Here is a 26,438-nt window from a genome sequence, read left to right as displayed (position 1 = left end):
CAAAAATAATAATTTTAAGAAAATATGGAGTATATTCTTGGAATATGTATTTTGGAGAGGGAAGAGGTATACAGCAAGGGAAGAAACAATGAAGTTTTGGAAAGAAAATGAACTGAATGAAATTTAAAATATTATTAATGCTAGTCCTGAGGGTGATGGTGGCACTGATGTATTATGTAATTGTATTTTATTGTGGTGTTAGGTTTATGTTGTTTAGGTAAATAAAATAAAGTAAAGTAAAAGGTTGTATACAAATTTATTAATTAAAAAAAAATCATGGGCAAGGCTGCAGTCTAACTACACTTGGTTCCTAGTAAAATTCCGTGAAAGCCATGGGATGATTTCTGAGAATGTACTTAGTAGTGTACTTTGTTTCTCTGACAGACCTTCCTGGCTCTGGAGGTGATTAACAATAAATAGGTTATTAGAAGATAGAGATACTGACTTATACAATCCTTCTTTATTTTTTCCAACCAGGGCCAGATCTGGATTAATGGTTTTAATTTGGGCCGGTTCTGGCCAGCTCGTGGACCGCAGCAAACTCTCTTTGTGCCTGGATCACTCCTCAATAGTTCGGCCCTCAACACTGTTGTAGTCCTGGAACTGGAGGTTGCTCCAGAGATGCCTAGAGTGCTCTTCCTTGACCGGCCTCTTCTCAATGGCACCTCCCACTCTGTTGACAGAGACGTGACTAATAGTAGCTTGCATCTTGCCATGGAGCCGCTGAAATTTGCTGATATGGCTGTAAGAGAAAAAAAAGTGGAACTCTTGCCCTGAAACTACTACATTTCAGAAGCCAAATAAAAGGTACTTTTCAGATCAAGCCCTGTTTTCTTTTATGTCTGATGCAGTTAATATAGGTTAAAAAGTGCCCAGGGGAAAGGTTTAAATACAGTTCTCCCCTACTGCTATAAAAGGCTAGGCAGCATGGATAGAATCCTGGTGTCTAATACAGTACAGTGGTGCCCCGCATAGCGAGGTTAATCCGTTCCGGATTAACCGTCGCTATGGGGAAACATCGCTATACGGAACGGAAAATGCAATAGAAAGGCATTAAACTTAGTTTAATGCGTTCCTATGGCTCTTAAACTCACCGTTCTGCAAAGTTTCTCCATAGCGCCGCCATTTTCGTGCCCTCGGTAAGCGAGGGCAGGGCGCGAAAATGGTGCGGGCGGCCATTTTCTTCACCCGGTGGCCATTTTGGAACTGCCGATCAGCTGTTCCCAAAATGGCCGCCAGGTGCAGAAATGATCACAATGCGATGTTTAGCCTATCTAAACATCGCAATGCGATCACATTAGCGACCCCAAAAAACGGGTCGCTATGCAGATGCTTCGTTAAACGGTGCGCTCATTAAGCGAGGCACCACTGTATTTTATATACAAGTCTCCCAACTAAATATAGAGTAACCTGACATAAATGTAGAGTTTATTTCTGCATAGGGGATCATGAGGTTTTGGGGAAAAGATACTGCGTGGAAGAATAGAGTTTTGGCTTGTGCTGGAAACTATGCAACCAGTACAGTGAAAGGCAGTGGAAATTAGTGTGGTAAGTGAAAGACATTAATAGTAAGGAACATAATTCTGTCTCCAATGTGATCAGCAAGTTCTCTGCAGTGTATGTTAAGGATTATGATTTCATTTTAGGCTTTAGACTATCGTGCACAACATATGAAGCCAGCAGTTCTACGAAGATATAGTTACTGCTGGGTATGGCAGAAGATTTGTTTTCCTGGCTTTTAAGTAGTGAAATCAGGACTGAACAAATATCTTTAGCACATGCCTGCCCTTGTGAAAATATTTGCACAGTGCATCCAAATCCAGAATGATTCTTTTAGCTGCAGTTTAGTGAAATCTATGAAAGAAGTGCCTGTTCTTTTTCAGAATATAGAGGAAATGGTATCGGTACTCCTTTGTCATGGAGACAATCTAATAATAACTGTCATACCCATTTCCAGCATACAAAATTCTGCTTCTGCTTTTAAAAGGAAAAATCAAGTTGGAATTTCTCAGTTGTCATGAACTAACTATTCATCCTAGATTCTTACAGGGTACCTTAAAACAGCTACTCACGTCTCCCCTGCTGCACTATAACTTCCTCATTGCAACTATCACACAGCAGGATTTCCATTCTGATTCTAGTAAGCATATGCCACTGGTACTTAAGCAAAATAAAACCTTAGCTAGGATGAGGCAGCTCTTCCTTTCCGATGAGCCTGCAGACAGGCTGTGGAGCAGAAGCTGAAATCGAGGTAATGGAAAGGAACACATCCCAGCAGTGACTTCCCACACAGCCAGCAGCGCCTATAGGTATAGAAGAGGCATCATCATATAGGCTTGTAGTTAACACTGATAAAAAAAAAGAGAAGGTGCCATTCTCCCCGAATACCTGATGTTCATCAAAGATGCACTGCAGTCTTTCAACTGAGAAGCAAGCCTCTGCTCAGCTGCCAGAGCACGCTAAGAGAAAAAAAAATCCACCAAGCTATTAAGAACAGAAGACAGCTTGCTTGCAGAATGTATCTGCAAAGGCTCTATGTTCCCCTATTCAGACTCCTCTGCAAAACCTGCCTTGAAGTTTCAGGTAAGACACTCTGGGCACCTTATTGTGGAAAGAATCTACTTGAATTATAAAATCAAGTTACCAGCTAGCCCTTGTGGTGTCTGATGGCTAACACAAAGTCAAACGCAGACTAAACAGATTGCATCAGAGAGCACTGCCAAGTATGGGTCAAGCATTTTAATAAAAAGAATTGCAAAGATTCCCTATGCAATCAAGGTCACAGTAAAGCAAGTATATGTTTTTCTAAAGCAGGAACAAATCTGGCTCACAGCAGCATGCTCTGGATCATTTCTGAAGGATCTATCTTAACCCTCGCTTCATAGTGGAAACTGGATACCTCAACCAATTTATTCTTAGACCTGGGAGAACCCTTTTCTTTTTTACTCACAGGCTACCCTATGGACATCTTTAGTCAAAGTTTCCTCTACAGAAGTTCTGGGTAATCAGGATAATAAATAAAGTCTGCATGTTACAGCAGAAGGCATTAGCACTGATGCCATTTCCTGAGTCGCCAACCTTTTCTTCATTGAATCATAAGGTCCTTACCTTCTCACGGTCACTCAAGAGGGCAAAGTGCTGTTTCTCCTTTTCTTCTTGTTCCAGCAACCGCAGTGCCTCTCGTTCCTCTTTCTCACGTTGCTTCCGCTGTGCCTTGTGTGCTCGGCGGCGTTCTGCCTGCCTGGCTTCCATTTCAGTTGTTAGGGGACCAGGTACCTGTGTTTACATAGTAGATGCTGACCACACAGAACAAAGACAATTGCTTGGCTCACAGCAGCATGTTTTGAAAGGGATTGTAAGTTTTCTCCTTGTTTTGAGTATGCCTGCCCATTCCACACCCAGATGCAGAGTCCCTAGCTAGTATCTAAGTACATATTTAGCTCCCTACCTGACTCTTAACAGCATTTTAAAATCAGATGCAAGCAAAGGAGTCCTCCATACCTGAAATACATTCCCCTGAAATCGCTGTTAAGCAAAAACATCGTCCAGCGAAAACAATTCCCCATTGGAATGCACTGAAACCCATTTAATGCGTTCCAATTGGGAAATTACCTCGTCGTCCAGCAAAGATCGCCCACAGAGAAAGCCATTTTCCGAGTGCCGATCAGCTGTTAAAATGGCTGCCCTGCGAAGCATGGGTCCGGAAAACAGGGCAGTCATTTTGCAGAGCCGGAAAAATCATCTTTTTGCGAACAAACTGTTCGTGAAACAAGGACCTAATCGTCGTTAAGTGAAAATCCCCCATAGAAAACATAGTTTTGCAATTGCTATAGCAATCACAAAAAAGTCATTGTGCAATTTCGTCGTTCTGCGATGTCGTCGTCATGCGGGGCACCACTGTATATCTCTCTTAGCAGAACAATGCCTGCTGCATAAATACTTGATAAATGGAGTTCTGGCTATACATCATGAGAAAAAGTATTTGTAAGGACAGGTGGAAGAGAATCAAAGCACTGCTCTTCTTGCCAATGGTAAAGGTGTGTGGGAAGCAGTGAAAGGGGGAAAAGACAGCAAGGGTTCCTCGCATTGTAGCATCCATCATGTAACTCGAGAGGGGAGAGTTAGCACAATTAAAAGCCATCCATGATCAGAAAGAAAGACTGGTTAAAGAAGTTGTCAAGAACTTTTTTCCAACAACAGCTAGTTTGGTTTTCGAGTTTCAATTTGCAGCTGTCCTCCCATTTAGCATCCACCACACACACCTCCTAATTCCTCACACTTCCAAGACCACTCACCTGAGCTCGCACATAGTCGTATTTCTCAGGCTGTTCAGCCATGAATCTACGGAATTCAGCACGGGTTTGCTTACTGGCTGAGACACAGTAGGGAGGCTGTTCCTGTCTGTCCCTGGAGTGGGAAACACTTGTGTTACTTCATGAGTCCAGATTAATGTTTTTCAGCAGCGCAGCTAACGCTAATTCATTGCTGAGAAATTAAACTGTGTCTCATGTTACTGCCCCTGTTTCAGAAATGGACACTGAGGACAAGAGAAACCAAGTCCATTCATTGCACACCATGAGCAGGTTTAAATTTATCCCAGGAAGCGAGGTAGACTACGGCTTACTGGGGGGGGGGGGCTTTCTGTGCATCCATGGTATTTGACAAAGCAGTATTCAAGTCTGATTCTTTGACCAATGAATTCCTAATACTATCAAAGCAAAAATCAAAGTATGCTGCTTATATACTGTCCCATAATTCTTAAAGCAGTAATTTAAGTATGCAAGCTACACACTGCCCCCCCCCACCCCCCAGGCTGGGTACTTATGTTACCAACCTCAGAAGGATGGAAGGCTGTGTCTTCCTTGAACCAGCTACCTGAATCCTGTGAGCAGAGTTTTTTCACTGCAGTATAGCAGTTTAACCACTGCACCATGAGGCTCTTACAAAAAACCTGGGCTCAGATTGTATAGCATGTTGTAGGTCAACTGAATCGGGGATCACAGACGCTTAAAAGGAACTGCTTGCCACTCTTGACTGTAAATCAGCGCTGCTGACCCCAGGCAGACAGCAAGTATGACTTGCTTAGGATTCCAGGTGGTAACACCTAGGCCTCAACATAGTCCTCTCATGCTGACCATTACCTGAGGGCAGGGTCAGCTCCAGCCTCCAACAGCAGCTGCACAATGGCACTCCTTCCTGCTGCTGCCGCCACGTGCAAAAGGGTCCAACCACTCTCATCCAGGGGCTTGTTGAGTAACTGCTGTCGCGTTGCACCATTCAACTCCTCTTGCTCATCTGCAGCTAGGCTATCAACCATCTCCAGAAGATGATGCAATGTTTTTGTATCTCCTGTCTTACAAGCTGTAAACAAGGCATCCTGCATGGATGTACTTAGAGCTCCTTGAGGGGAGAAAAAAGCTTTGCATGAATACTGGTGTCTATTACTTCTAAGCTAACAAGCCTTGACTACCAATGGAGGTTCTCAGCCTGGAATAAAGGTCAAATTACAAATTATTGGAGAAACTTTTACCATTCAATAATGCTAGAGGTGCAAGCTTAACAATTTCAAGTGCTACGAACTTTAGCAACTGTGCATGCAAACACGCACACTACATCAAATCTTACCTTGAGCTTCCAATTGCTTCTGGGCCTCGGCTGATTTTTCACTTCTGGACAATGAGACCTTGAGATCTTCAACATCTCCTGAAGTCTCAGTGCAAGATCCTGTTTCAAGGGAAACACACTACATGCTAGAAGTGTCCCTTTATCCAATTCACTTTAGTTTCAGTACCATCTGATGCCTGTCCAATACATTTTTTATTATGATATAATATAGAAGTGGGTCAGAGTACAGTGGTGGCTCGCTTTACGATCGCTTCGTTTAATGACGAAATCGCATAACGATGAACTTTTTACAATCGCTTTTGCGATCGCAAAATGATGTTTCCTATGGGGGGATTTCACTTTGCAATGATTGGTTTCCTGGTTTGGGAACCGATTCTTCGCAAAATGACGATTTTCCAACAGCTGATCGGTGGTTTCAAAATGGCCACTGGGTAAATAAAATGGCTCCCCGCTGTGTTTAGGGACGGATTCCTCGCAAGACAGGTAGCGAAAATGGCCACCCTTTGGAGGATCTTCACTGGACGGTGAGTTTTAAGCCCATCGGAATGCATTAAACAGGTTTTAATGCATTTCTATGGGCTTTTAAATTTCGCTTTACGATGTTTTCGTTCTACAGCAATTTTGCTGGAACAAATTAACATCGTAATGCAAGGCATCACTGTACTTTGATAACTACTCACGGAAATGTTAGAATATTTGCATAAAAACTTTAAAAAAACAAAAAGGAGACTTTGAGCTATGTTGGGAGCAAGAGAAAGCAGGAGGAAGCAGTAAATCTGGAAAAGACAGAGAAATACTAACAGGTGGCAGAGAAAGTGGAACTGCTCAAGGTCTACTCTCCCTACTGCTGTTCCCAAAAGGACACTAGCACTCAGCTGGGTGGAAGATTAGGTTGCAATCACAGGGCTGCTGCCTGAGATAGGTAAAGAGGAACATCTAGCTTGTCTATAGACTCGGATGAATTGCATTCAAAGGTACTCAAATAACTTTTGAATACAATTTCAGAGCTTCTGCCTATAATCTTTGTGTTTCTGGAGCACAGGTGAGGTCCCTGAAGATGAGGCAAGCAACCATCCACACATCCTCCCCCCGCCCAAAAAAAAGGAGGGCAGGGGGGAAGAGGGGATCTTCTAAGTGGCTGTCCATCAGTTAGTTTGACAGTGATATGAGGAATGGTTCTAGAACAGTTCATTAGACTAGCTCTTATTAATCATGGAATGTGTGGTCTTAATAATCACAGGCTTCTTTTCTAAGTGGTATAGATCCAGCACAGGTTTCTTAAAAACAGCTCACATCAGTCTAAAGCCATCTCTTTTTTTCTTAATACAACTGGAAGCTTGGTAGGGCAACAGAATGTGCGGCTGAATGATTTCAGCAAAGATCCTCCATATTCCAGGGACCAAGATCAGAAAAATGTGGGCTCAGTGTAAATGTTAAGAGGATTGGTAACAGATTGATGGGTCATGGCCAAAGAGTGCTCTTCAAGAGCATGTTCACTTTCTTCTGTGCTGCTTACTTTTTGGTCTCAGGTATAAAAATTACAAGAGACACCTGGCTTGGCAATCGTGTATGGGAAAAGGATCTATAGCAGGGCTTTCCAGAGTACAATTTAAACACAAGCCAACAATGTGGTGCAATGGCAAACGAAACCCTAATGCACTTCTAGGTGGCATGAACAGAAATAAATTGCCCAGATCAAGGAAACTAACCTTACTACTCTATTCGGCTTTGGTCACACCCCACCACTCTGCTCAGTTCTGGACACTATGGTTTATAAAGGATATCAATAAGCTGGAAGGCAGGTAGAGGAAGGCAACCAAGATGGTGAAATTTCTGGAAACCAAACTCTATGAGAAATGGTTGAGAGAGCTAGCTATGTTTAGCCTGGAAAAGACTGAAAAAAATAAGACAGCCATATTCAAATATTTGAAAAGTTGTCACGTGGAAGATAGACCACATGTGTTTTCTGTGGCTCTGGAGCAGTGGGTTCCCAGTCTTGGGTAACCCAGAGGTTCTTGGACTGCATCTTCCAGAAACCTTCACCCCTAGCTGTGCTGGCTGGGATTTCTGGGAGTTGCAGTCCAAGAACAACTAGGTTACCCAAAGTTGGGAACCACTTCTCTAAGAGAAGCCATTCTTAATATTTTTTGGCCATGGCCATAAACATGATATGAAAGAAATATAGGCTGTATCGGGATTGTGTAAGTTGTGTAATGAACCTTATAAGGTGGTGTGTGAAGAACTGTTTCTCGCCTGTGGCTCCCTTCAAATATGCTAGGGGGGACATATAGCCCTCCTTGAGAATGGCTGCTCTAGAGGGTCGCATCCAAAGCAATAGATTCAATGGTTGTTGTGGGTTTTTTGGGCTCTTTGGCCGTGTTCTGAAGGTTGTTCTTCCTAACGTTTCGCCAGTCTCTGTGGCCAGAATCTTCAGAGGACAGTACTTATGATCAGAGCACAGAGTGCTGTCCTCTGAAGATGCCGGCCACAGAGACTGGTGAAACGTTAGGAAGAACAACCTTCAGAACATGGCCAAAGAGCCCGAAAAACCCACAACAACCACTAGATCCCAGCCATGAAAGCCTTCGCGAATACAACAGATTCAAATTACAAAAAGCAAAAATTGATTCTACATTAGGAAAAACTTCCTGTCAGTGTCTGCTGTCCCTCTGTGGAATGGACAACCCCAAAAGATGGTGGACTCTCTCCACTGAGCTTTGGAACAGAGGTTGGATAGACATCTCTCAGGAATGCTTTGGCTGTGCTTGGGCAAGGGGCTGATTCAGGGACCTTTGAAATCTCTTCAGATTTACAATTCTGTGAAACAAATCAATGGCAGGCTTGGTTTCCTAGAAGCCTTCCAATCATCCAACATGCTCAGAAAAAGCCTCAGGAATTATAGCCTGGGGAAGAGTCATGTCTCTGCCTTCCTGGCTTTGCTGCAGGAGCTCCTGAATCAAAAGAGCTGGGTGCAATCCAATATGTAACAAGGAGAGGGAACTATTGTTTCAGAAGGTTGAATGTGGAACCCTCAACACAGAACCTTCATCCCAAGCATTTTTTCTTTGTAAGAGCAATTTTGGAGCTATGAATTCATCTCAGCTGGTTGCTGCCTTCTCCGTGTCCACTTTGAGTCTTTTTCAGCACAAAGACTGGGTTACAGAACGGGTAGGTTGAAAAAGTAGTAGTATGACATATAATGCACGTTTTGTTTTGTTTTAAACATGTTTCTAGTCATAATGGATAAAGAGGTACTAGAGAGAGGTGAAGATAGTGGCTTCTGGAGACCAGGAAATGGTTAGGTTTTTAGGAACAAGTGTAAAAGTTGATTTTCCATGATGCCCTCTCGACCTATTATCCTACAGCTGCAACTGCTCTTCCAATGTCCCACTGTCCTACTTTTACTTGTAAGACTATGACAATCCATCAGGGCTAAATAGAATACTCGTAGCAAGTATATTGGTGCTTCTTCTGTTATTGCAGAATGGCGTTTAGTTTAATGCAATAACTATGACGTGGAAATTTTCAGTTATTCAAAAACAGATTGGATTTTGGTGTCTAGGCTGCAGAATTTTGAACTGATTCTGCCATGTAATAGTCCTGGTTACTGCGTCAAACCCAGTACCATCCTTTTGCTCCATACTGCACATTATTAGGAAGCAGCTGCAGAGCTTCAGGCAGTGTTTCTCAATGCAGGCAAATAACCCCAAAACAGCAATCCTAGAAAAGGCATGTACCAAAGTATTTGTGTCAAAAGACATCTCCTTTATCCCAGCCACTTACCTTTCTGCACTTTTGGCTTCCTCCTTTTCTTCTTGTGATTCCGTTTTGGTGCCACTTCAAATTCACGCAGTTCCAATGTGTTCAGTGTCAGCTCTACCTCCTCCAGTTGCTCTGGATTTTCCTCTCCATTTTCCTCCTCCTCCTCCTCTGACCTTGCTGAGAAGACTGGAAGAAAGAAGGAATATAGATCACTCATTCCTGCTCACTTCCAAGTGAACGAAACAAGAACCATTAACTACACGGGAGAAAGTGGTTCAATCTGCCAGTCACCACCCTCAGTTGGCCTGCAACTAACAGTATAAACTCCTCCACATTTCCAAGAGGACAGCTATGTTAGTCTGTTATAGCCAAAAACAACAAAGGGTATTGCCGTACCTTGAAGACCTACAAGTGTTATTTGACACATGTTTTTGTGGACGGTAGCCCATGGCATCTAAAGAAGTGGGCTACCATCCCTGAAAACCTATGTCAAATAAAACTTGTTAGTCTTTAATATGCCACACAAGTCTTTCTATATTAGTAGCCCCCTTCCTGATTTGAGCAATTTCTTGCCCAGAGCCCTCTTTCAGGCAGTTTTCACTAAAGCCACTCTACACTTCAGGCAGAATCTTCTGTGCTCTGCTGCTTATGATGATCTTTTGATCGTACAGCCTAGGAGTTGAATGAAAAGGGTACAAGAGACATCAACATTGACTAGAAGGACAGGGCAACAGGACAGCAGTGCTAGTTCTATCCAACTCACTACTCTCTTGACATTGTGTAGATGGTTCATCCTGATGAACTACTTTCTTCCAGGTCTTCCGAGGAGTCCTCACCAGGTCTGCTACTGCTGTGTCTTTTCCTGCAGAAAGAACCAGTCTGGAATTTACTTGGATCCACACTCACTGAAAACTCAATTTCAGAGTACAAACATTATTCTCAATTCCTAGAAGTCCTCCAATGGGACAACTCCAGCTAGCAATTTATAACAAGCACATTTCAGCAACAGCAAACAGGAAGCCAAGTTAAGTGGGCAGGGCCAGATGGAAGAAGAGGGGGTCATAGCCAGGGAAAATATACATGAAACCTTTAAAGAGTGGTTGTAAGTATTGAAAGAGACAGTTCTAGGGAAATCTCAAGCCTGGGGCTGGTGAATGGAGTAAAGCATTATGGGAAGAGGTATCCCAAATGGCTAAAAGTCAAGCTGGCAAAAAGACATGGAGCTAAATGGCTGTGGAAGAGAAGTCTACCTCCCCAACACTGTGACAAAGGGTGTGCTCACCATATACTTGCAAACTACTCAGAACCCCATGCACCCGTTGCACTTCATGGAATGTAGCTCTCCGCGTGCTAAAAGGAATGCCTCGGATACGGGGATCATTTCTTTGAAGAGGACCATTTTTGCCACCAAAGAAACAAGCCCTGTTGGTGCGAGGGGCACGAAGAAAAATGCATTCTGCTTCTTCTATGTGCTTGGCCCAGCTGGCCAACAATTCCTGGATATCCTGCAGGAAAACAGAGTTGGGGGGGGGGACACAAAAATAGCATTGTGGCTTAAATGCAACATCGGTTCATTGTTCCAGGAGATGCTTGGGATATACACATCTTTCCCACATTAAAACCATTTTTCCTGCACATGAAGGAATGCAGAATTAAGGATTCCATACCCTAACGTGTGAGATCTGCAGAAAAGGAAAGATAATGATGGACTGCTAAGATTATAGGAGTCCATCTCCTGTTTCATTCATTGTTATAGATGCTATCAACAAGAACCTATACTGAACAGCTAAATAAAATTGTCTGTATCCTTTCTATCTTTCCCCTGTGAAAGCAGAAAAGCCTAGGTGACTCCTTATGAAATGACAGATCCAAAGAGTTTCCCCAGGACTTCCTAGCCACCAAGTCCTTATCACATGCGAGATCTCCCCTCGGCTGCCCTCTAGGAACCACACTCACCTTGAGCAGGGCAGTCTCGTTGTAGCGACGCAGCGAGGCCCCAGCAGATTTTGGCATAGATCCTTGAGCATCCCTCACTCCTTGGGCTGTACCTCTAGAAGCTCGCACAGTGTACCGATGAAATGTCTTATGCTGTAGCACCTCATCCCTGAGAACAGAGTGAAGGTAAGTCTAAGCCAGAGGACAACACCTGGGTACCTGCCAATGATATAAGGCTGAAACGGACTCAGGATTTATCTCAAAACTTGGAAAAGAGACTTTGCAGTGACTGCAACACCCAACTGCCACATCACCTACAGATGACTTAAAAAGGTCCACCTACCCTACGTATTCTTGTGTAACACACATCTAAGCCCATTTCCCCTTCCCTGTCAATCTTCTCCCTTAAATGAATTGCCATGGCAGGTTGATCAACAATAACGTGGAATCATAGTGCCTTTCAGCCTTCAAACACCCCCTCACCCTAAGGGAACCTCTGCAGCCGAGGGAGGACGCGCATGAAGGCTGGCTCTTCTGCATGCTTACCCCTTAAAGACAGCTCCAGCAAAGTGTCCTCCACCAGCCATCAGGATAACCCAGGAAGTCTCAGGGCTCTGCTTCTGAAAGGCAGCCACGAACTCTGCAGGCTCCTCTTGGCTGCCCTAGAAATAAATGAACACTTTTCAGTTAGTGAGGAGACAAGGACTGAAAATTGGGAGCACTCTTAGCCTGGTGATTAAATAAAGATGTCCGGGTTTTATCTAGACTTGCAGAAGATGGCTGGCAGTGCTGCTCAAGATATGGGTTCCTGGCTGAGGGAAATTCTGCACATTCCAAAAAAGGGAGCAAGAGGGGGGATATGTTATCAAACAGTACCAAGGACAAGTACTCCAAAGGGGCGGTTCTTTCCCCACAAAATTTTGAAAGCAGGAAAACTGCTGCTATTCATCCTAAAGAAATTCAGGCTTGTTTGGAAAAAAAAAAACTAGCAGGCACGTGGGGTGCAGAAGGGGGGGGGTCCTGTCTAGGGTTCAAGATGGGATGGTGAAACATTACAAATGAATGGGAAGGGAAAGGTCACAGCCAGGTGACTAGGCAACTTGGCAGCACCTGAGAGATTATTTCACATAATAACAATCCAGGAACTTCTCCAACCAACTGAGACTATAATATCAGCCTATGGCTCAGGATGCCCAGGAGGAACAACTCTGGCAGTAAAAGCAAGAAGATAAGTGGGAGAAGGAAGCACAGCAACAGTTGGTTATAATGCGGCAAACACTTAAACAGTTCCCTTGAAACATGACCATAACACTATGTAGCGCTGGTTTCATGACAGGAACTGAAAAATCATGGTTATCATTTGGTGATGGGCAACTAATGTCCAAAGGAGGAAGAGAAAAGGAATGAGGCCCAGTGGGCTCTTTGCTTTGGTGTCCTGAAACATACCTTTGCTGTGCTTAGCACACAGCGATACACCGAGATGAGCTGGCCTTGGGAATTTCTGAACAGAACCTTCTGAGAGCGCGGATGAAGCAAAGGGCTTTGATGGCTGCTCTCTCTGCCTCTGCTTTCCTGGCAAGGCTGGAGATCAGATTCATTGCTTGAGTCAGAGTCACTAGAATCCGAGCCAGAGATGCTGGAGACATCACCTGTGGACCAATGTAGTGACATAACATGACAAAAGGTAGACCTTCCATCTCTAGAATTTCACTTCTTACCCTCAAAGTTCACAGGAAAGAAACATTTCTTGCACAAAGGAAGCACTTCCAGCTGGAAGATCCCATATTTCAGACAGATCAGTGAGGCCAACAATCAGGTCCACATCTAAAAGAACAGGCTGCTAAAAAGAATTCACTATCTTGTGTTAAGTTTTCCAGAGTGAAATGTGCAAGCATTACTATGGTAGACAGCCACAAGATGAACCCATACCCCATACCCCGTGTAGGGTGAATCTTTATAAAAGGACTTAGTAGCAACTGAACAGTTGCCCTCACCAATTTGTTATGGAACTAGTCTGAAGGAAGATGCCCAATATCTCTGTCTGAACTAGGCCGGAACAGTACAGCATTAGGCCTATCAATGATAGTGAGGCCTCACGCAATGGCTAGTCCAAACTATGGGCTTTCCCTCACCTGTTTGAGTCTTCACTTCAAATTCTTCAGCGGTGAGCATCCTGCGGCCCAGCAGTCGCTGCTTTATGTTGAAACGATGCCAATCTAGCCGATAATGCTCAACCTGAACACGACAGGAAAAGAAAGGAAGATAATAGGGACTGTGGCCATATTTGGCCAATAAACCAAAGTCAAGTAGACAAAACCATCTCTCAGCCATCAGGTCAGAACAGCTAATGCTCGATTAAGAACAAGGAGTTCCAAAGTTTCACCTCAGGGAAAGTAACAGCACGATTTTAATGTTAATTAGTTTCTACATTAAAAAAAAACACCACAAAGCTAGACCTCCCATCTCTGGAATTTCACTTCTTACCCTCAAAGGTCCCAGGAAAGAAACAGTTCCTGCAAATAGGAAACTGTATAGCAAGGCCCACCTGTTCCTCCCGACTATCAAAACCTCTTGAACAGGCAGAGCAATACATCCGGTCTGACACCTCAAGGATCGCAGTGGGTCGGTTTGGTTCTTTAATCACTGCAGTGAACAGAACAAAAACAGATCAGAATACACACAGACATGATGACTTGGCATGAGAAGAATGTAAATCTCCATATAACACAACTCAAAATCTTAAATTCATAATAACACAGGAATACAAAAATCATGAGATCAAAGAATTATCCAGAAATATTAAAATAAAAATACAAATGCAGAAAGAAAGAAAGAAAGAAAGAAAGAAAGAAAGAAAGAAAGAAAGAAAGAAAGAAAGAAAGAAAGAAAGAAAGAAAGAAAGAAAGAAAGAAAGAAAGAAAGAAAATAAATGCCTGGATATATACTGTTGTTCTTATGCTGGACCAGTGAAATGGTAATTCCAACACTTGAACTGAAATAACACCAAAGAAATATATGAACTTCCCAGCAAATCCAACAATGTCTTGCAGCACTTTTAAAGACCAACCAGTTTAGACAGATGCCTTTGTCAACTGCATGCCAGAAAACCTTATGCCAGCAAATGGTTCTTGGGCCAGAATCCTACTGGGGACACACAAAGCCCAAGGACAGTTGTGTGAGCAGTTCCCCTTGTGGTGGGCTATTTTCTGTACTCCAGGTTGCAAATGAATTCTGAAACTGGGCATATGCTAGTTGCCCGGAGGACAGCGTACCACTGAGGGGGAAACAGCTGTGTGATTGCCTTTGCACATGGTGTTCTTCGCAACCTTGGTCTTCATTTGCCACAAGCTCTTTGTTGGTTCTGATGAAACACTCCACAGACTGCTCCTCCTTTTCTACAAACACGCCTCACCAGTGGCCAGAAGGAACCAGACTTCACAGGACAAAAACCTGGTTTAAACTAATTGACAAATGAACTCAGTGTAGCTGCGTTGTATGCTGACAATGTCATGAGATGATCTTGTAACTCTTCAGTGAATGAGTCAATTCAGACTTATTAGGAAGACATGGTTTCCTGCTCTGTTTCTGCTACATATAAGAATCATGATCTGCCTGAGGCTCACAGAGTACCCTTTCCCTTTCTCCTTCCCTCTCTTTTGTGGTTTAGAGATCTCAGGTAACTGCTGTTTGTTTCAAACAAGTATGGAAAACACTATCCAGCCCCCATTATCCCTGTCTATTGGATTAGGCAGACTTGGAATGTGACAACAACTGGAGAACTATAAGTTCCACAATCCTGATTTAACTGTTAGTTGCCAAGAACAAGGCAGGATGTGAAATCAAGCGTCCTCTGGTACATGAAAAAGAGAGGGAAAGGCGAAAGCCTAAGGTTGCCAGTGTTCATTCCAGAATTTCAGAATTAACCAGTATGTATCCACCACTACCAGCTTATCCCTGGAATCCACCAAAGCTAGATCCCCAAGGGTTTCCTCCAATTACTGAAATTTATATATGGAAGTTCAGGATAAGGCAGTTGCTTCCTGCCTACTTCCTATACTGGAAGCCACCTAGAGTGGTCGCGTAGACCAGATAGGCGGGGTATAAATCAAATAAATCAAATAAATCAAATAAATCAAATAAATAAATAAATAAATAAATAAATAAATAAATAAATAAAAATACTTCTGCCACACTTCCATTCTCATTTGTATTACACAATGAATATAGAGTGTGTAGATTTTCTGAACATGTTACCATAGTTTCTCAAGACTGAAGGATGGCTAATCGTGGATTTTCTGACCACAATTTACTTGAGAGCTTTGCTTATAATAAAATACAAACAAAACAGAGGATTATTTGAAGATGTGCTAGCAAATACTTTGACAAAAGGGACTATATATGTCCTGTACCATAGCTTTTTATTTGGCATAGAAAGGTTAAGGAGAAAAACTGGGAAAGAGAGTATGGCTCAATAAGAAGCTGACGGCACATAACAAGATCCAGGTCTATAGAGCCTGTGTCCTGAGCACACTCCTGTACTGCAGCGAGTCCTGTACCCTTTGTGCACGCCAGGAGAGGAAGCTGAACACCTTCCACATGCGTTGCCTCCGACGGATTTTTGGTATCACCTGGTAGGACAACGTTCCAAATAGAGTAGTCCTAGAACGAGTTGGAATTTTTAGCATGTATACATTACTGAAACAGCAATGTCTACGTTGGCTTGGGCATGTCGTGAGAATGGCTGATGGTCGGATTCCAAAGGATCTCCTATATGGAGAATTAGTGCAGGGAAATCGCCCCAGAGGGAGACCACAGCTGCGATACAAGGATATCTGCAAGCAGGATCTGAAGGCCTTAGGAATGGACCTCAACAGATGGGAAACCCTGACATCTGAGCATTCAGCCTGGAGGCAGGCGTTGCATCACGGCCTCTCCCAATTTGAAGAGACCCATGTCCAGCAGGCCAAGGCAAAGAGGAAGCCACAAAAGCAGCAAAATCAGGGCGCTGGACAGGGGACAGATTGTATTTGTCTTCAGTGTGGAAGGGATTGTCACTCAGAAATTGGCCTCCTCAGCCACACTAGATGCTGTCCCAAGTCCTCCATACAGAGCATGTTACCATAGTCTTTCAAGACTGAAGGATGCCTAACTATATCCAATGAGCACAGATTGTCAAAAACATGCAAATTTACTTTTTAAAATAGGAGTCAGCAAGAAATGTGTGTGTTAAATGGCAGAGAAGAAGTGAACCTATGAAAGATGGATATATACAGATATCAATGCCACAGAGTTCAATAACAGGAATTATCACCCACTGGAATGATTTCTGATGTCTGCTGTAGCAAAAAACAGAGTTCCAGGAAACGTTTAAAAATAACCAATAAATTTACTACAGCATAAACTTTCATGGACTACAAACCACATCACAAGTGTGAACTTTACCCTAAGCTGCAGAGAAAATTATCAGTTCTTCATCAGCAATACAAAAACTAGATAGTCTGACTAAAGTAGGTTAGCAAACTCCAGCACAGTCTCCAAAAGTAATGTTTGAAGCTTTCATGAAAAGCCATCTGGTGGCCTTTTTTCAAACTAGAGAACTTTCCCAACCTGCTGAATAATCCTTGGCAAGAAACCTTCCCCGGTTATGTTGTCTCTTGGATATACCTGGAGCTGCCACAGGGGTGACATCTGTTGATTCTGTGACCAGATAAAGGCCATCCATCAAAGCTGTTTTCTGAGAAGCTTCAAACACGGACAAAGTCTCAGCAGGCTGCATGATCTAGGGTGGGTAAGGGAAGAAAGTGAGTGGGAAACAGTGAGTGACACGCAACTGACGACATTTCTAGATTGAACAGGGTGTTCTGCAGCTGCCATTATTAATATAGTCTCACTTCCAAGAGATACAGTAGTGTTAAAGAATAAAGGACGGGGCACAGCTAGAATGAACACCTTCTCCCACCTCTAATTGGATTTCTGTGTGTCTATTTTAAATTATTTTTAAAATTTCTATAGATGCAGATTTTCTCAGCCCAGAGATACAACAAGCAAAACTTCATCTGCTAACTTCTACTTGCTGGGGAAAAAACACCTTAGGAACAGGTACAGAAATAAATCAAGAAGGATCTCAAGTATGAGTATATCTTGCTATCACAGGACACTCTCCCTCCCGGCTTTTCCTCTAGGCAGGCATTTTCAGGGTTCCAGGCAGCATCCTGAAGCTGGAGATTTCTATCCCTTCTGATAAAGGCACAGGAGCCAAGCCAGAACAGGATGACAGCTGCTGGCACACAGCTGGTGGTTGCACAACCACCACTACATGTGTTAAGTCCTCTCCTTTGAAACCAAGAGGGAAAGATAGCACACCTGGTGACTAAGTGCTATATCTAGTCTTTGAACGCTGACCAGGAAAGAACCAACCCGTGTTCAGCTGCTGCAGTGCTTAGTAGAGGAATCACAGCATATGCAGGCATATCTAGCGATACTGGATTGGAAAATCTAGATATAATGGACAACTATAAGACTTTCCCCCCTCCCCCTCCCGCTTGCCTTTAACGACACTGTTTGGGGGTGGGGGAAAGAGGGGAGAGAAAGAAAGACGGACACAGACAGACATGATCATGTTGGACTACAACTCCCACCGCGACCGACCATTACTCATGCTGCCTGGGATTGTGGGAATTGTAGTCCAACAGTGTCTGCGGACACACCGTCCGGAACACCTTCCCCGGAAGAATGATTTCCCAAGAAAACGCCTAAGCCTGGCGGTAACCCATACATTTCAGACGGATCCTCCGCGTGGGCTTCAGGGGAAAGGGAAGCGCCTACCGGGCCAGAGAACAGACACGTTCACGGCGGGGCAGCCAAACACGATTCCACGAGGATCCCAAGCGAGCCAGCCTTTGCCGTTTACGTCACTTCCTCCCGTCACAGGCATCCCAGAAGAGACGGACGGACCTGCTCACCCCACCGCCGCTTTCCTATTGGCCCGCCTTCATTCCGCCCCTTTCCCCCTCCTCTCGGCAGCGGATTGCGCCGGGCGCGAGCGAGGGGGTGGGAAGAAGAGTGAATGACAGCCGCGTTACTGTGGGCATAGTCCGGGAAGTCGAGGCGGCGGCGAGTCCCGGGTCCGGTTACCAGGGGCGACCGTCGAGGTGAGTAGCGCGACATCCCTGAAAAGGGGTGCGGGGACGCGCCGGAGCGAAGGCCGCAATAGCTCTACACGGCTGCTTCTGGGTGGGCCTCTCTTTCCCTCCTGTCTTTCCCATGTAAACAACGCCCCGGAAGGCTCCTCCTTCCCCGAGCCGGGCTCAGGCAAAACAAAACACTGCCTCGGAGAGGAGGCGCCTAAGTTCTTCGAGGCCATGCAGTCCAGCCAGACGGGTCTGGCCTTCTGCCTAGCAGCCGCCTCTCCCTTGGACGGGGTGAGATAACAGGGGCAGGCTCCCATAATCCCGTCCCCACTCCCCCCCCCCGCTCAGCCTGTGGGGGGGGGCGACATCGTTCAATCGTGCATGTCGTCTGGCTGACAACTGGGGTCCAGCAGACCCTCTCCCTTCTCTTTGGATGGTCGTAGAGGAGAGCCAAGCTAACTAAAACGGAGTGGGGTAGGGGAGAGCGGTGGAAAAAGCGGTCCTGTATTTGTCTGAAAATGGGAAAGAGACACAAGCTATATGCTGAATGACACCAAGTATCACCGCTTTTCTGGGTGGGGTGGGGTGGGGTGGGGTGGACAGCAGCCTTGGTTTCTTGAAGGAAAACCGACAAAGAGTCTTATGGCTCCTTAAAAGTCTTTAAGGGATGTATTATAATATAAATACCTAGGAATTGCAGCACCAAACTGACACCTCCCTATCAATCTCCATGGGGTGTTTTGCTTTGTTCTTTCAGATGCTTTCCTAACAAGAGGAAAAAGCACAGTGGATATCTGAAGCCAGAGAGGCCGCCATGTCACCCAGGTGTCCAGAGCACAGTATTAGCCTGCTGGTATGCTTGCAGCACTAGGGACAGATGGAGCAGGTAAATGTTTCTCTTTTGCTTCGGGAGGGATTTTTTTTTTGTTATTCTGGGGAACAAAGACTGTTTGTTTGAACTATGGCAGTTACACATCAGGTAGGCTGGGTGTGTCTTCTGTGGGCATCGTTTTAGTATGAGTCAAAGTATGGGTTTATCATAAACAAAGATAAGTCTAAATTGTGGGTATGGGTGTTGTTTTCAAAAGTGGCAAGTACACACTTGTGCCTAGAATGAAGAGGGCATTATTTGATGCGTTACTGTGTTCAGAGGTCAGGGGTAAGTGGAACACTGGTGTTTGTCAATTTCTGATTGACCATCTGGCATATTCTCTTTCTTTGTAAAGTTAAAATACTTCACATGACTATAGAGATTCAAGTGAAGAATAAAAGAGGAGACCACACAAGATGGTGGCTCTTGGTGGCTTACGAGGTAAAATAGCTAGATGCTTCTAAAAATTGGATCCTCAAGCAGTTGGTTATGGAACTGGCTAGAAAGAAGTTAATCCTGAATTAATACCAATTGGTGCCCAGGATTTAGTATGAAATGCAAAAGCTGTCAAACCAATTGGAAAGTATAGCCAGAATCCTCTTGTGCAGGAGGATAGGTGTAAATTTTGGAGATGAATTCTCCCAAGTTAAAAAAAATAACTAAACACAAAAATCACTATCATACAATTCAATATACTGTGGATTATGTCAGCAGCAATTTGTTAATTTCAAAATAATTTGTCTTCAAAAGACATATTTGCATTGTATCTGAAATGATTTGGAAAACTAAGGTGGCTCTTAATGAAAAGGGATGACATACAGTGGTGTCTCAACTCACAACCATAATCCATTCCAGAAGACGGACGTAACTCGAAATGATCATAAATTGAAACACCATTTCCCACAGGAATGCATTGAAATGTAATTAATCCGTTCCGGCCGAAGAAAAAAATCACAAAAAAAAAAATCACTGCAAGACTCATTGGAAATGCAGTTAATCCCTTCCGGCCGAAGGGGGGGGGGGAGAAAAGCAATCAAGCGTGCAAGACCCATTGGGAATGCACAGAAAACAAACGGAGCAGATCAGAAATGCAAAGAATACAAAGAAAAAAGCAAGGGAAGCATGCAGGACCCATTGGAATGGGGGGGAAACCCAAAAAGCAACCCAACCCCCCAAGACCCATCGGAAATGGGAAAAAAGCCAACAAACAAATAACCCCCCAAGACCCATCGGAAATGGGGGGAAACCCTGGAAAAAAGCAACCAACCCTCCCAAGACTCATTGGAAAGGGGGGGGACAAAAGACCAAACAAACCCCCCAAGACCCATCGGAAATGGGAAAAAACACTCCAAAAAGCAACAAAACCCCCAAGACCCATTGGAAATGGAGGGGGAACCAAAAAGCAAACCCCCCAAGACCATCACAGCACAGAAACATAACCCCCCCAGCTCAAAACCACACTGCAAAAACACCAGAACAGTTTTTTTAAAGCAGAAAACAGCACCTTACTTTACCAGGCAGCCCAAAGCCTCCCTGCAAACACACACACACGCTCACTCAGAAGCAGAAGGAGGCAGTCCCAAGCCTCCGACACTGCTGGGGCGAAAGAGCTGCAAAGAAGCAGCCTTGTCACCACCTACAGTTAGCAATTTTAATTTCCCACCTTTTCCCCCTGCCTTTTTCTGTTCGTAAGTGGAAGCTCCAGTCACAAGTACAGTAGAAGCAAAACTTTGTGGCCGGAGCTGGTCATAACTCGAAATGGTCATTAAGTATGGTTCATAAGTTGAGGCACCACTGTACTGTGCTGTACAGACAAATTTAAAGTTAACAGATCATCAGATTCTGCTGATAACTATTTGAGAATTAGAAAATTTTGTGCAGCTGGTCCATATCTTCTTTGATTTTTTGTAGGAAAAAAGAAAAAAAGGTAGCTGTTGTGTAAAACCACATGGGTGTTACAAATCAGTGATAACACTATAAGCTCTCCAAGACAATTCCATGAAGAAATAAGGTAGTTGCACAGTGATAGTTTGGTCTGGAAGTGCCATGACATTCAACTTTATATATTATACTGTGGTGCTAGACATTGTAGAGTTCTATTGAGGACAGGTTTTCAATGATATTTTCTCCATAAAAATTAATGATAGAGACTTTTTTTCTTTTTCACAGCACCTTTTTATTACAACTATTATTGATTAGTGCTACATTTCTACCTCTCAATTCTGTCACTTGCAGCAACAGGCTAACACCTTGGATTCACCAGTTTGCCTCTCAGATCTTAGTCTCTGCCTGTGTCTTTTACCCAGGTATATAATTTTCAGTGGTGAATTATTGGCTGGAAATTGTGGGATTTTTTCCTACCCCACCCCTGGTAAGGGTAGTTTTTAGTAAAGACTGTCTGGTCCTGGAATGTTGGGGGTTGGTGGGCTTTGAACAACATGCCAATAACTGAAGAAGGGACTGGTTTCTGAATACATATTATAGTATGTAGGGCTTGTCAAGCTTAAATAGTAGCTGTATCCTTACAAAACCAGTTTGAATCGTTTGGGAGATGCTGGCGTTTTAAAGGTGTTTCCTTGGTTTTGACTGTTTTCTTTATTAATACGGTGGTATAAAATTCTTTTATTTCAGATTGTTGAGTGAAGACATTTTATTTTCCCTGCTGAAATTTCTATGTCTTCCTTTGTTTCAAAAAGCAAGGAAATGTCTCAAAAATGGAGGAACCCCACCACCACACACACTTTGGTTTACTTTACTTTACTTTATTTGGGTTTATACCCCGCCCCTCTAGACAAGGTCTACTTGGGGTGGCTTACAAAAAATGATAAAATACAATAAAAATATAATTACTAAAAGCTTAATAATACGACCAACTATCTAATGGATATATACATTATCAAGATGGGAAACTAAAGAACGAGACAGTTAATTGACTGGAGTTTAAAGCCAGAAGTTATACAGTGGGGTCTTGACTTGAGAACTTAATCCGTATTGGAAGGCGGTTCTCAAGTCAAAAAGTTCTCAGGTCAAATCTGCATTTCCCATAGGAATGCATTGAAAACCATTTGATCCGTATCTGCTCGTTTCCGTCCATAGAAACTAATGGGAAGCTGCTATTCCGCCTTCGACCACTAGAGGGGGATATTTTGTTTCTTTTTTTCTTAGGTCAAGAAAGGTTCAGGGAAGGCAGGGAAAATACAGTCCAGGCAGGACAGTACCAGGCAGTCTGAAGACTGTCTCCCAATCCACTCTCTAAACGCTGGGAGGAGTGAGGAAGAAGACAGGCACCCTTTTCACTGGCCAACAGTTAACTGAAAGTTCAAATTTTGCACTTTCCCTGCCTCCCACGTGGGTTTTTTCAGTTCTTAACTCAAATCTAAGTATGTAAGTCAAGTCAATATTTTCCTATGAGAGTGGTTCTTAAGTCAAAATGTTCTTAACTCAAGCCGTTCTTAAGTCAAGACCCCACTGTAGTTGAAATTATACTTTGTTGTACAGAAATTCAGATCATAGATTAACTTTCCCCCATGGTAAACATGGATAGATCGATGCAGCCTTTTTGCACCTTAATATCTACCCCTGTAAACACTACAGTATAATTACACTGGCTGGCTGCTCTGTATAGTGCATCACTCGGAATATGGAAGAGCTAAAATGAAGCATGTGCTTTTATAGTTACTCTATCTACAAACAGTAGATTTGCGGCACACTTCTTTGCTCAATTGCATAATCTCTCCTAGTCCAGCCCAACTGATCTGTGTTTAGAGATAAGAAGTTTTCTTGTGTATATTGGACTTACACTTAAGTTAGTAAAGGTTTGTATTTTTTTTTTCTCTTTAGGGAATTAAACACAAGCCACCTCTTGTACTGACTTAAGGGTGTAGTTACAGTACAGAAAGTGAACATCAGTGTTTCATGAGGGAAGAGTGATCTATGGTTTACATTTCATTGCTTTTTGAGGTACAACTTAAGCCACAACTTCCTACTTTAAACCAAATATTATTTTCTCCTTGAGGGATGTTTTTGTGTTCATTTGCCTTTATTTTTATATGTTGTTTTTAATGATGCTTTCCTGACAAAAAGATACAATATTCAAGTTTTTATATTCCATTCACTAGAATGTGTTTTGTTTCTAGTATATTACATAAAAAGATAAGCTAGATCAAAACTGAAATGGAAGAGAGCTTTTGCATAGACCGGAAGTGGATTTCCTCAGTGTGGAACATTGTACTTTTCTTTGTTCACTGAGGGAAGCCAATAGTTTCCTAAAAATATGTGCCAAGTACATGTGCCTGCTGTTCATTAAGCTGATAATAAATGTGTGTAGGTTTTGTCAGAGTACATGCACTAACAGTTTTTTTAGATGTATAACTTCTTTGTAGGCAATAGCTTGTGAACCTGGAGCAATGTAAGGTTGAGTGCCCAGAAGCAATACCAGGGTTGGAGAGGTCTTAATATGAAGCTTAAAAAATTGCTTTATCTACAAAGGCAGGCAGTCTCAGGGAAAAGGAGGGAGAGATTGCTATGCCACCTCCCTTCTCTTCATGTTTACCGATCATTCATTGTCTTCAGTTTATTTCCACTTTCCTTATTCTTCTCCTTCCCTAGTTATTTGCCCTTTTCCCACTTAAAAACTCTTTCCTTTTTCAAGTAAGACTAAAAAGAAGGTCTCCTAGCCTGACTGGTGGCATCCAGTTATGTCTGATTGTTATTCTTTACTCTGTCATCTCTTGCCTCAGAATTTGTGTGGTGCTGGATGACGCCTTCCTCCATGAAAACATGGCTCACTTTGACACTGAATATCAGAGGCTGGAAGCCTCATACAATGACTCTCCCCCTGGAGAAGAGGACCTGATAGTTCATGTGGCTGAAGGCAGTAAATGTAAGTATGATTGAATTCCCAGTCTGACTACCACGCACCTTGCAGAGCAGTGCTTAAGGTGCCAGTCTTTGGCAAAAATGTAATTTGGTCAGGAACTTGGGAGTTGAAAAATGGGCTTCTGGCCTGCATTCATAGAGAAATGTTTCCTGTGCAACATAATTCTAAGCATCTTTGCTCAGAAACGGGCCCCATTAAATTCAGTGGTCTCTAGTGGATGTTTAGTGCAACAGGCTGTTTGTTGCAGCTGGTCTTAGAGGTAAATATGTACAGCTCTTAACTATAGTGTAAGCCCTCTAACTGAGGGTGATATGTGTAACTTTTGGCATGGTAAGTTTCTCTTGGCAGTATCAGACTATCTGCTGTCCTTGTCATTTTGTGAAATCTGCTGTGCTGATTCTTAGACAGTATTTTTTTTCTGTTTTTGTTTACCTTGTCTCTCTGCTTTAGCTCCCTGGCACCACATTGAGAATCTGGATCTCTTTTTTTCTCGTATATCCTTATCTTGTGGAAGGGCAGGAATGATTATGTCGTAGCAGTGGATTGTGGCAGAAAGCATAGGAGAAGGCACTTTATTGCAGTAGAGATGACAATCCCTCAAAATTCCTTCTGGCCTAAGCATTTCAGAGCAATTCCCATCTCATTCAAATGACATGACTGTCCACCTGACAAGAAGAAAGATTTTTTGAGCAGAATGTCATTTTAGACATTTGCAAAAGCAAGAGTTTTCGGTATAAATTTTGGAACAATGAGTAGCATACCCTACTCATTATTGAACCCCTGTAAGTTTGACTGGTATGATGATAAGGCTAACCCTTTCACTGAAAATTTTGTGGTAGAAAGCTACTGATTCTATCCTCTGGTGGGTTACTGCTCAGTGCTTCAGTGTAGTAGGCTGAACCAGGAGAGGAAATGCTTTCTGTAATCTGGAAATGAGTGTTTGCTGGAGCAAGGGGTGGGTTCTGCAGCTAATATTCCAAGCAGTTCTCCTTGACTGTGACTCTTACGTCTATAACCTGCATCAGAAGAATGGCTTCACCTGCATGCTCCTCAGTGAGATCTTTGAATTAATGTAAGTAGAAACGCATCCCTATGTTTTGCAGCTAGGGTTTGTGGAAGTACGTTCTCATGTTCCCATTGTCACCTTGTCAAATTAAAAAAGGAGTCATTGCTTTATATTAGGACTGATGACTCGTTTTTGTCCCTAGATCCCAGCCTTTCATTTTGATAGGAAATTGAATCTCACCCTTGCACTCTCTGTCTTCTACTGGAATGCAAGATGTCTCTGATATGAAAGACACTTAGGGTTTTGTGTCCTCTGTTGGCCTGACTCAATTGAGGGGGATGGGGATGGAGGAGCATCTCTCCTTCCATGCTGCTTCCTAATGGATGCCCTCTTTTCTCACAGGCAGTTCATCTTTGTTGTGGCCTTCACCACCTTCCTTGTCAGTTGTGTTGACTATGACATCCTCTTTGCAAACAAGCTTGTGAATCACAGCCAGCACTCTAGTGATCCTGTTAAGGTGACCCTGCCAGATGCCTTCCTGCCCCCCAATGAGTGCAGTGCCAGGTAAACCAACAAACAGTGTTCTTCTCTAAATTCAGCTCCATCCTTTCCATCTTGGTGAGCAGCCAAGAAACCTGGACATGAAAGATCCTCTAATTAGGTCATACTCCATGAGTACTGTGTACTAAGAAGTGTAATTCTGTCAAGGCGAACATTGTTGTTAATCTAGTTAGAACTTTGCTTTCAGATATTTATTTCTGTATTTGACAAATACGGGGTCTCTAGTGTTAATATAATCCAGTCGTTGAGGTGGACTCTTGTCTAGTTGGCTCAACTTGGTGAGGATGTTTGTAATAATACTAACCACCCAAGGCTTTGTGAGATAAAGTTGCATTCACTTCTGTAACATTACTCCTATTCAACTATTTAATGCTGTGTCTTAGCATTGCGTGATCTTACACCTATCCCCCAACAACTGCCTTCATTTGAAGGGAATAAGGATGGGTTGACACATACTTGTAAGATGCTAGTTGCTTCTTCTTAGCTAAGCATCCATTTCTTTCCTAGGATTCAGGCCAATGGCTTTCTCCTGTCCATCCTGGTGATTGCAGGGGTCTTCTGGATCCATCGGCTGATTAAATTCATCTACAACATTTGCTGCTATTGGGAGATCCACTCTTTTTACATCAGTGCTCTAAAGATTCCTATGGTAAGTGTCAGGGTCAGAGA

At 43.2% G+C, this 26,438-nt stretch overlaps 3 protein-coding genes and 1 long non-coding RNA gene across 11 annotated transcripts in view; 3 read left to right on the top strand and 1 right to left on the bottom strand.

Moving 5' to 3' along the window:
• Positions 1–823, top strand: part of GLB1L (galactosidase beta 1 like) — a 32,278-nt gene extending 31,455 nt beyond the window's left edge. For all 6 annotated transcript variants that reach the window (XM_020792036.3, XM_020792040.3, XM_020792034.3 and 3 more), the window contains one exon: positions 478–823. In XM_020792036.3, coding sequence (XP_020647695.3) covers positions 478–777 — 300 coding nt within the window. In that variant the 3' untranslated portion in view covers positions 778–823. The remainder of the gene's footprint in view (positions 1–477) is intronic.
• Positions 238–18,263, bottom strand: ANKZF1 (ankyrin repeat and zinc finger peptidyl tRNA hydrolase 1). The gene is made up of 17 exons (XM_020792031.3): positions 18,148–18,263; positions 16,987–17,101; positions 13,868–13,965; positions 13,455–13,557; positions 12,769–12,971; positions 11,869–11,984; positions 11,344–11,491; positions 10,670–10,892; positions 10,151–10,249; positions 9,409–9,573; positions 5,626–5,724; positions 5,142–5,400; positions 4,296–4,407; positions 3,109–3,276; positions 2,389–2,459; positions 2,178–2,303; positions 238–742 (listed from the first exon to the last, which is right to left on the bottom strand). The coding sequence occupies exons 2-16, from the start codon at positions 17,096–17,098 to the stop codon at positions 2,183–2,185; spliced, it is 2,097 nt and encodes a 698-aa protein (XP_020647690.3). The 5' UTR covers positions 17,099–17,101; positions 18,148–18,263; the 3' UTR covers positions 238–742; positions 2,178–2,182.
• Positions 8,638–11,201, top strand: LOC144585998 (uncharacterized). The gene is made up of 2 exons (XR_013540663.1): positions 8,638–8,793; positions 10,204–11,201. It is a non-coding gene; the product is annotated as an uncharacterized LOC144585998 (long non-coding RNA).
• The window catches only part of ATG9A (autophagy related 9A), a 20,646-nt gene continuing 12,449 nt past the window's right edge, over positions 18,242–26,438 (top strand). Inside the window, exons 1-7 of one of the 3 annotated variants that reach the window (XM_020792027.3) lie at positions 18,242–18,473; positions 19,210–19,338; positions 24,063–24,205; positions 24,653–24,696; positions 25,210–25,274; positions 25,611–25,772; positions 26,277–26,418. In XM_020792027.3, the coding sequence (XP_020647686.3) occupies positions 24,103–24,205; positions 24,653–24,696; positions 25,210–25,274; positions 25,611–25,772; positions 26,277–26,418 (516 nt within the window). In that variant the 5' untranslated portion in view covers positions 18,242–18,473; positions 19,210–19,338; positions 24,063–24,102. The other 2 variants (XM_020792028.3, XM_078383451.1) reach the window with 2 other exon arrangements.

Source organism: Pogona vitticeps, chromosome 1 (genome assembly GCF_051106095.1).
Source record: "Pogona vitticeps strain Pit_001003342236 chromosome 1, PviZW2.1, whole genome shotgun sequence".
Taxonomy (NCBI): Eukaryota; Metazoa; Chordata; class Lepidosauria; order Squamata; family Agamidae; genus Pogona; species Pogona vitticeps.
Note: the sequence above shows the minus strand (reverse complement) of the source record. Positions and strands in the feature narration are given on the sequence as shown.

Excerpts from the sequence above, each read along its gene's own strand:
- ANKZF1 (XM_020792031.3), bottom strand. The coding sequence starts at position 17,098 with ATGCAGCCTGCTGAGACTTTGTCCGTGTTTGAAGCTTCTCAGAAAACA. Across the intron at positions 11,985-12,768 it reads GTGTGCTAAGCACAGCAAAG|GGCAGCCAAGAGGAGCCTGC; the intron begins GTATGTTTCAGG and ends ATTTATTTCTAG. Across the intron at positions 3,277-4,295 it reads ACGACTATGTGCGAGCTCAG|GTACCTGGTCCCCTAACAAC; the intron begins GTGAGTGGTCTT and ends ATGTAAACACAG.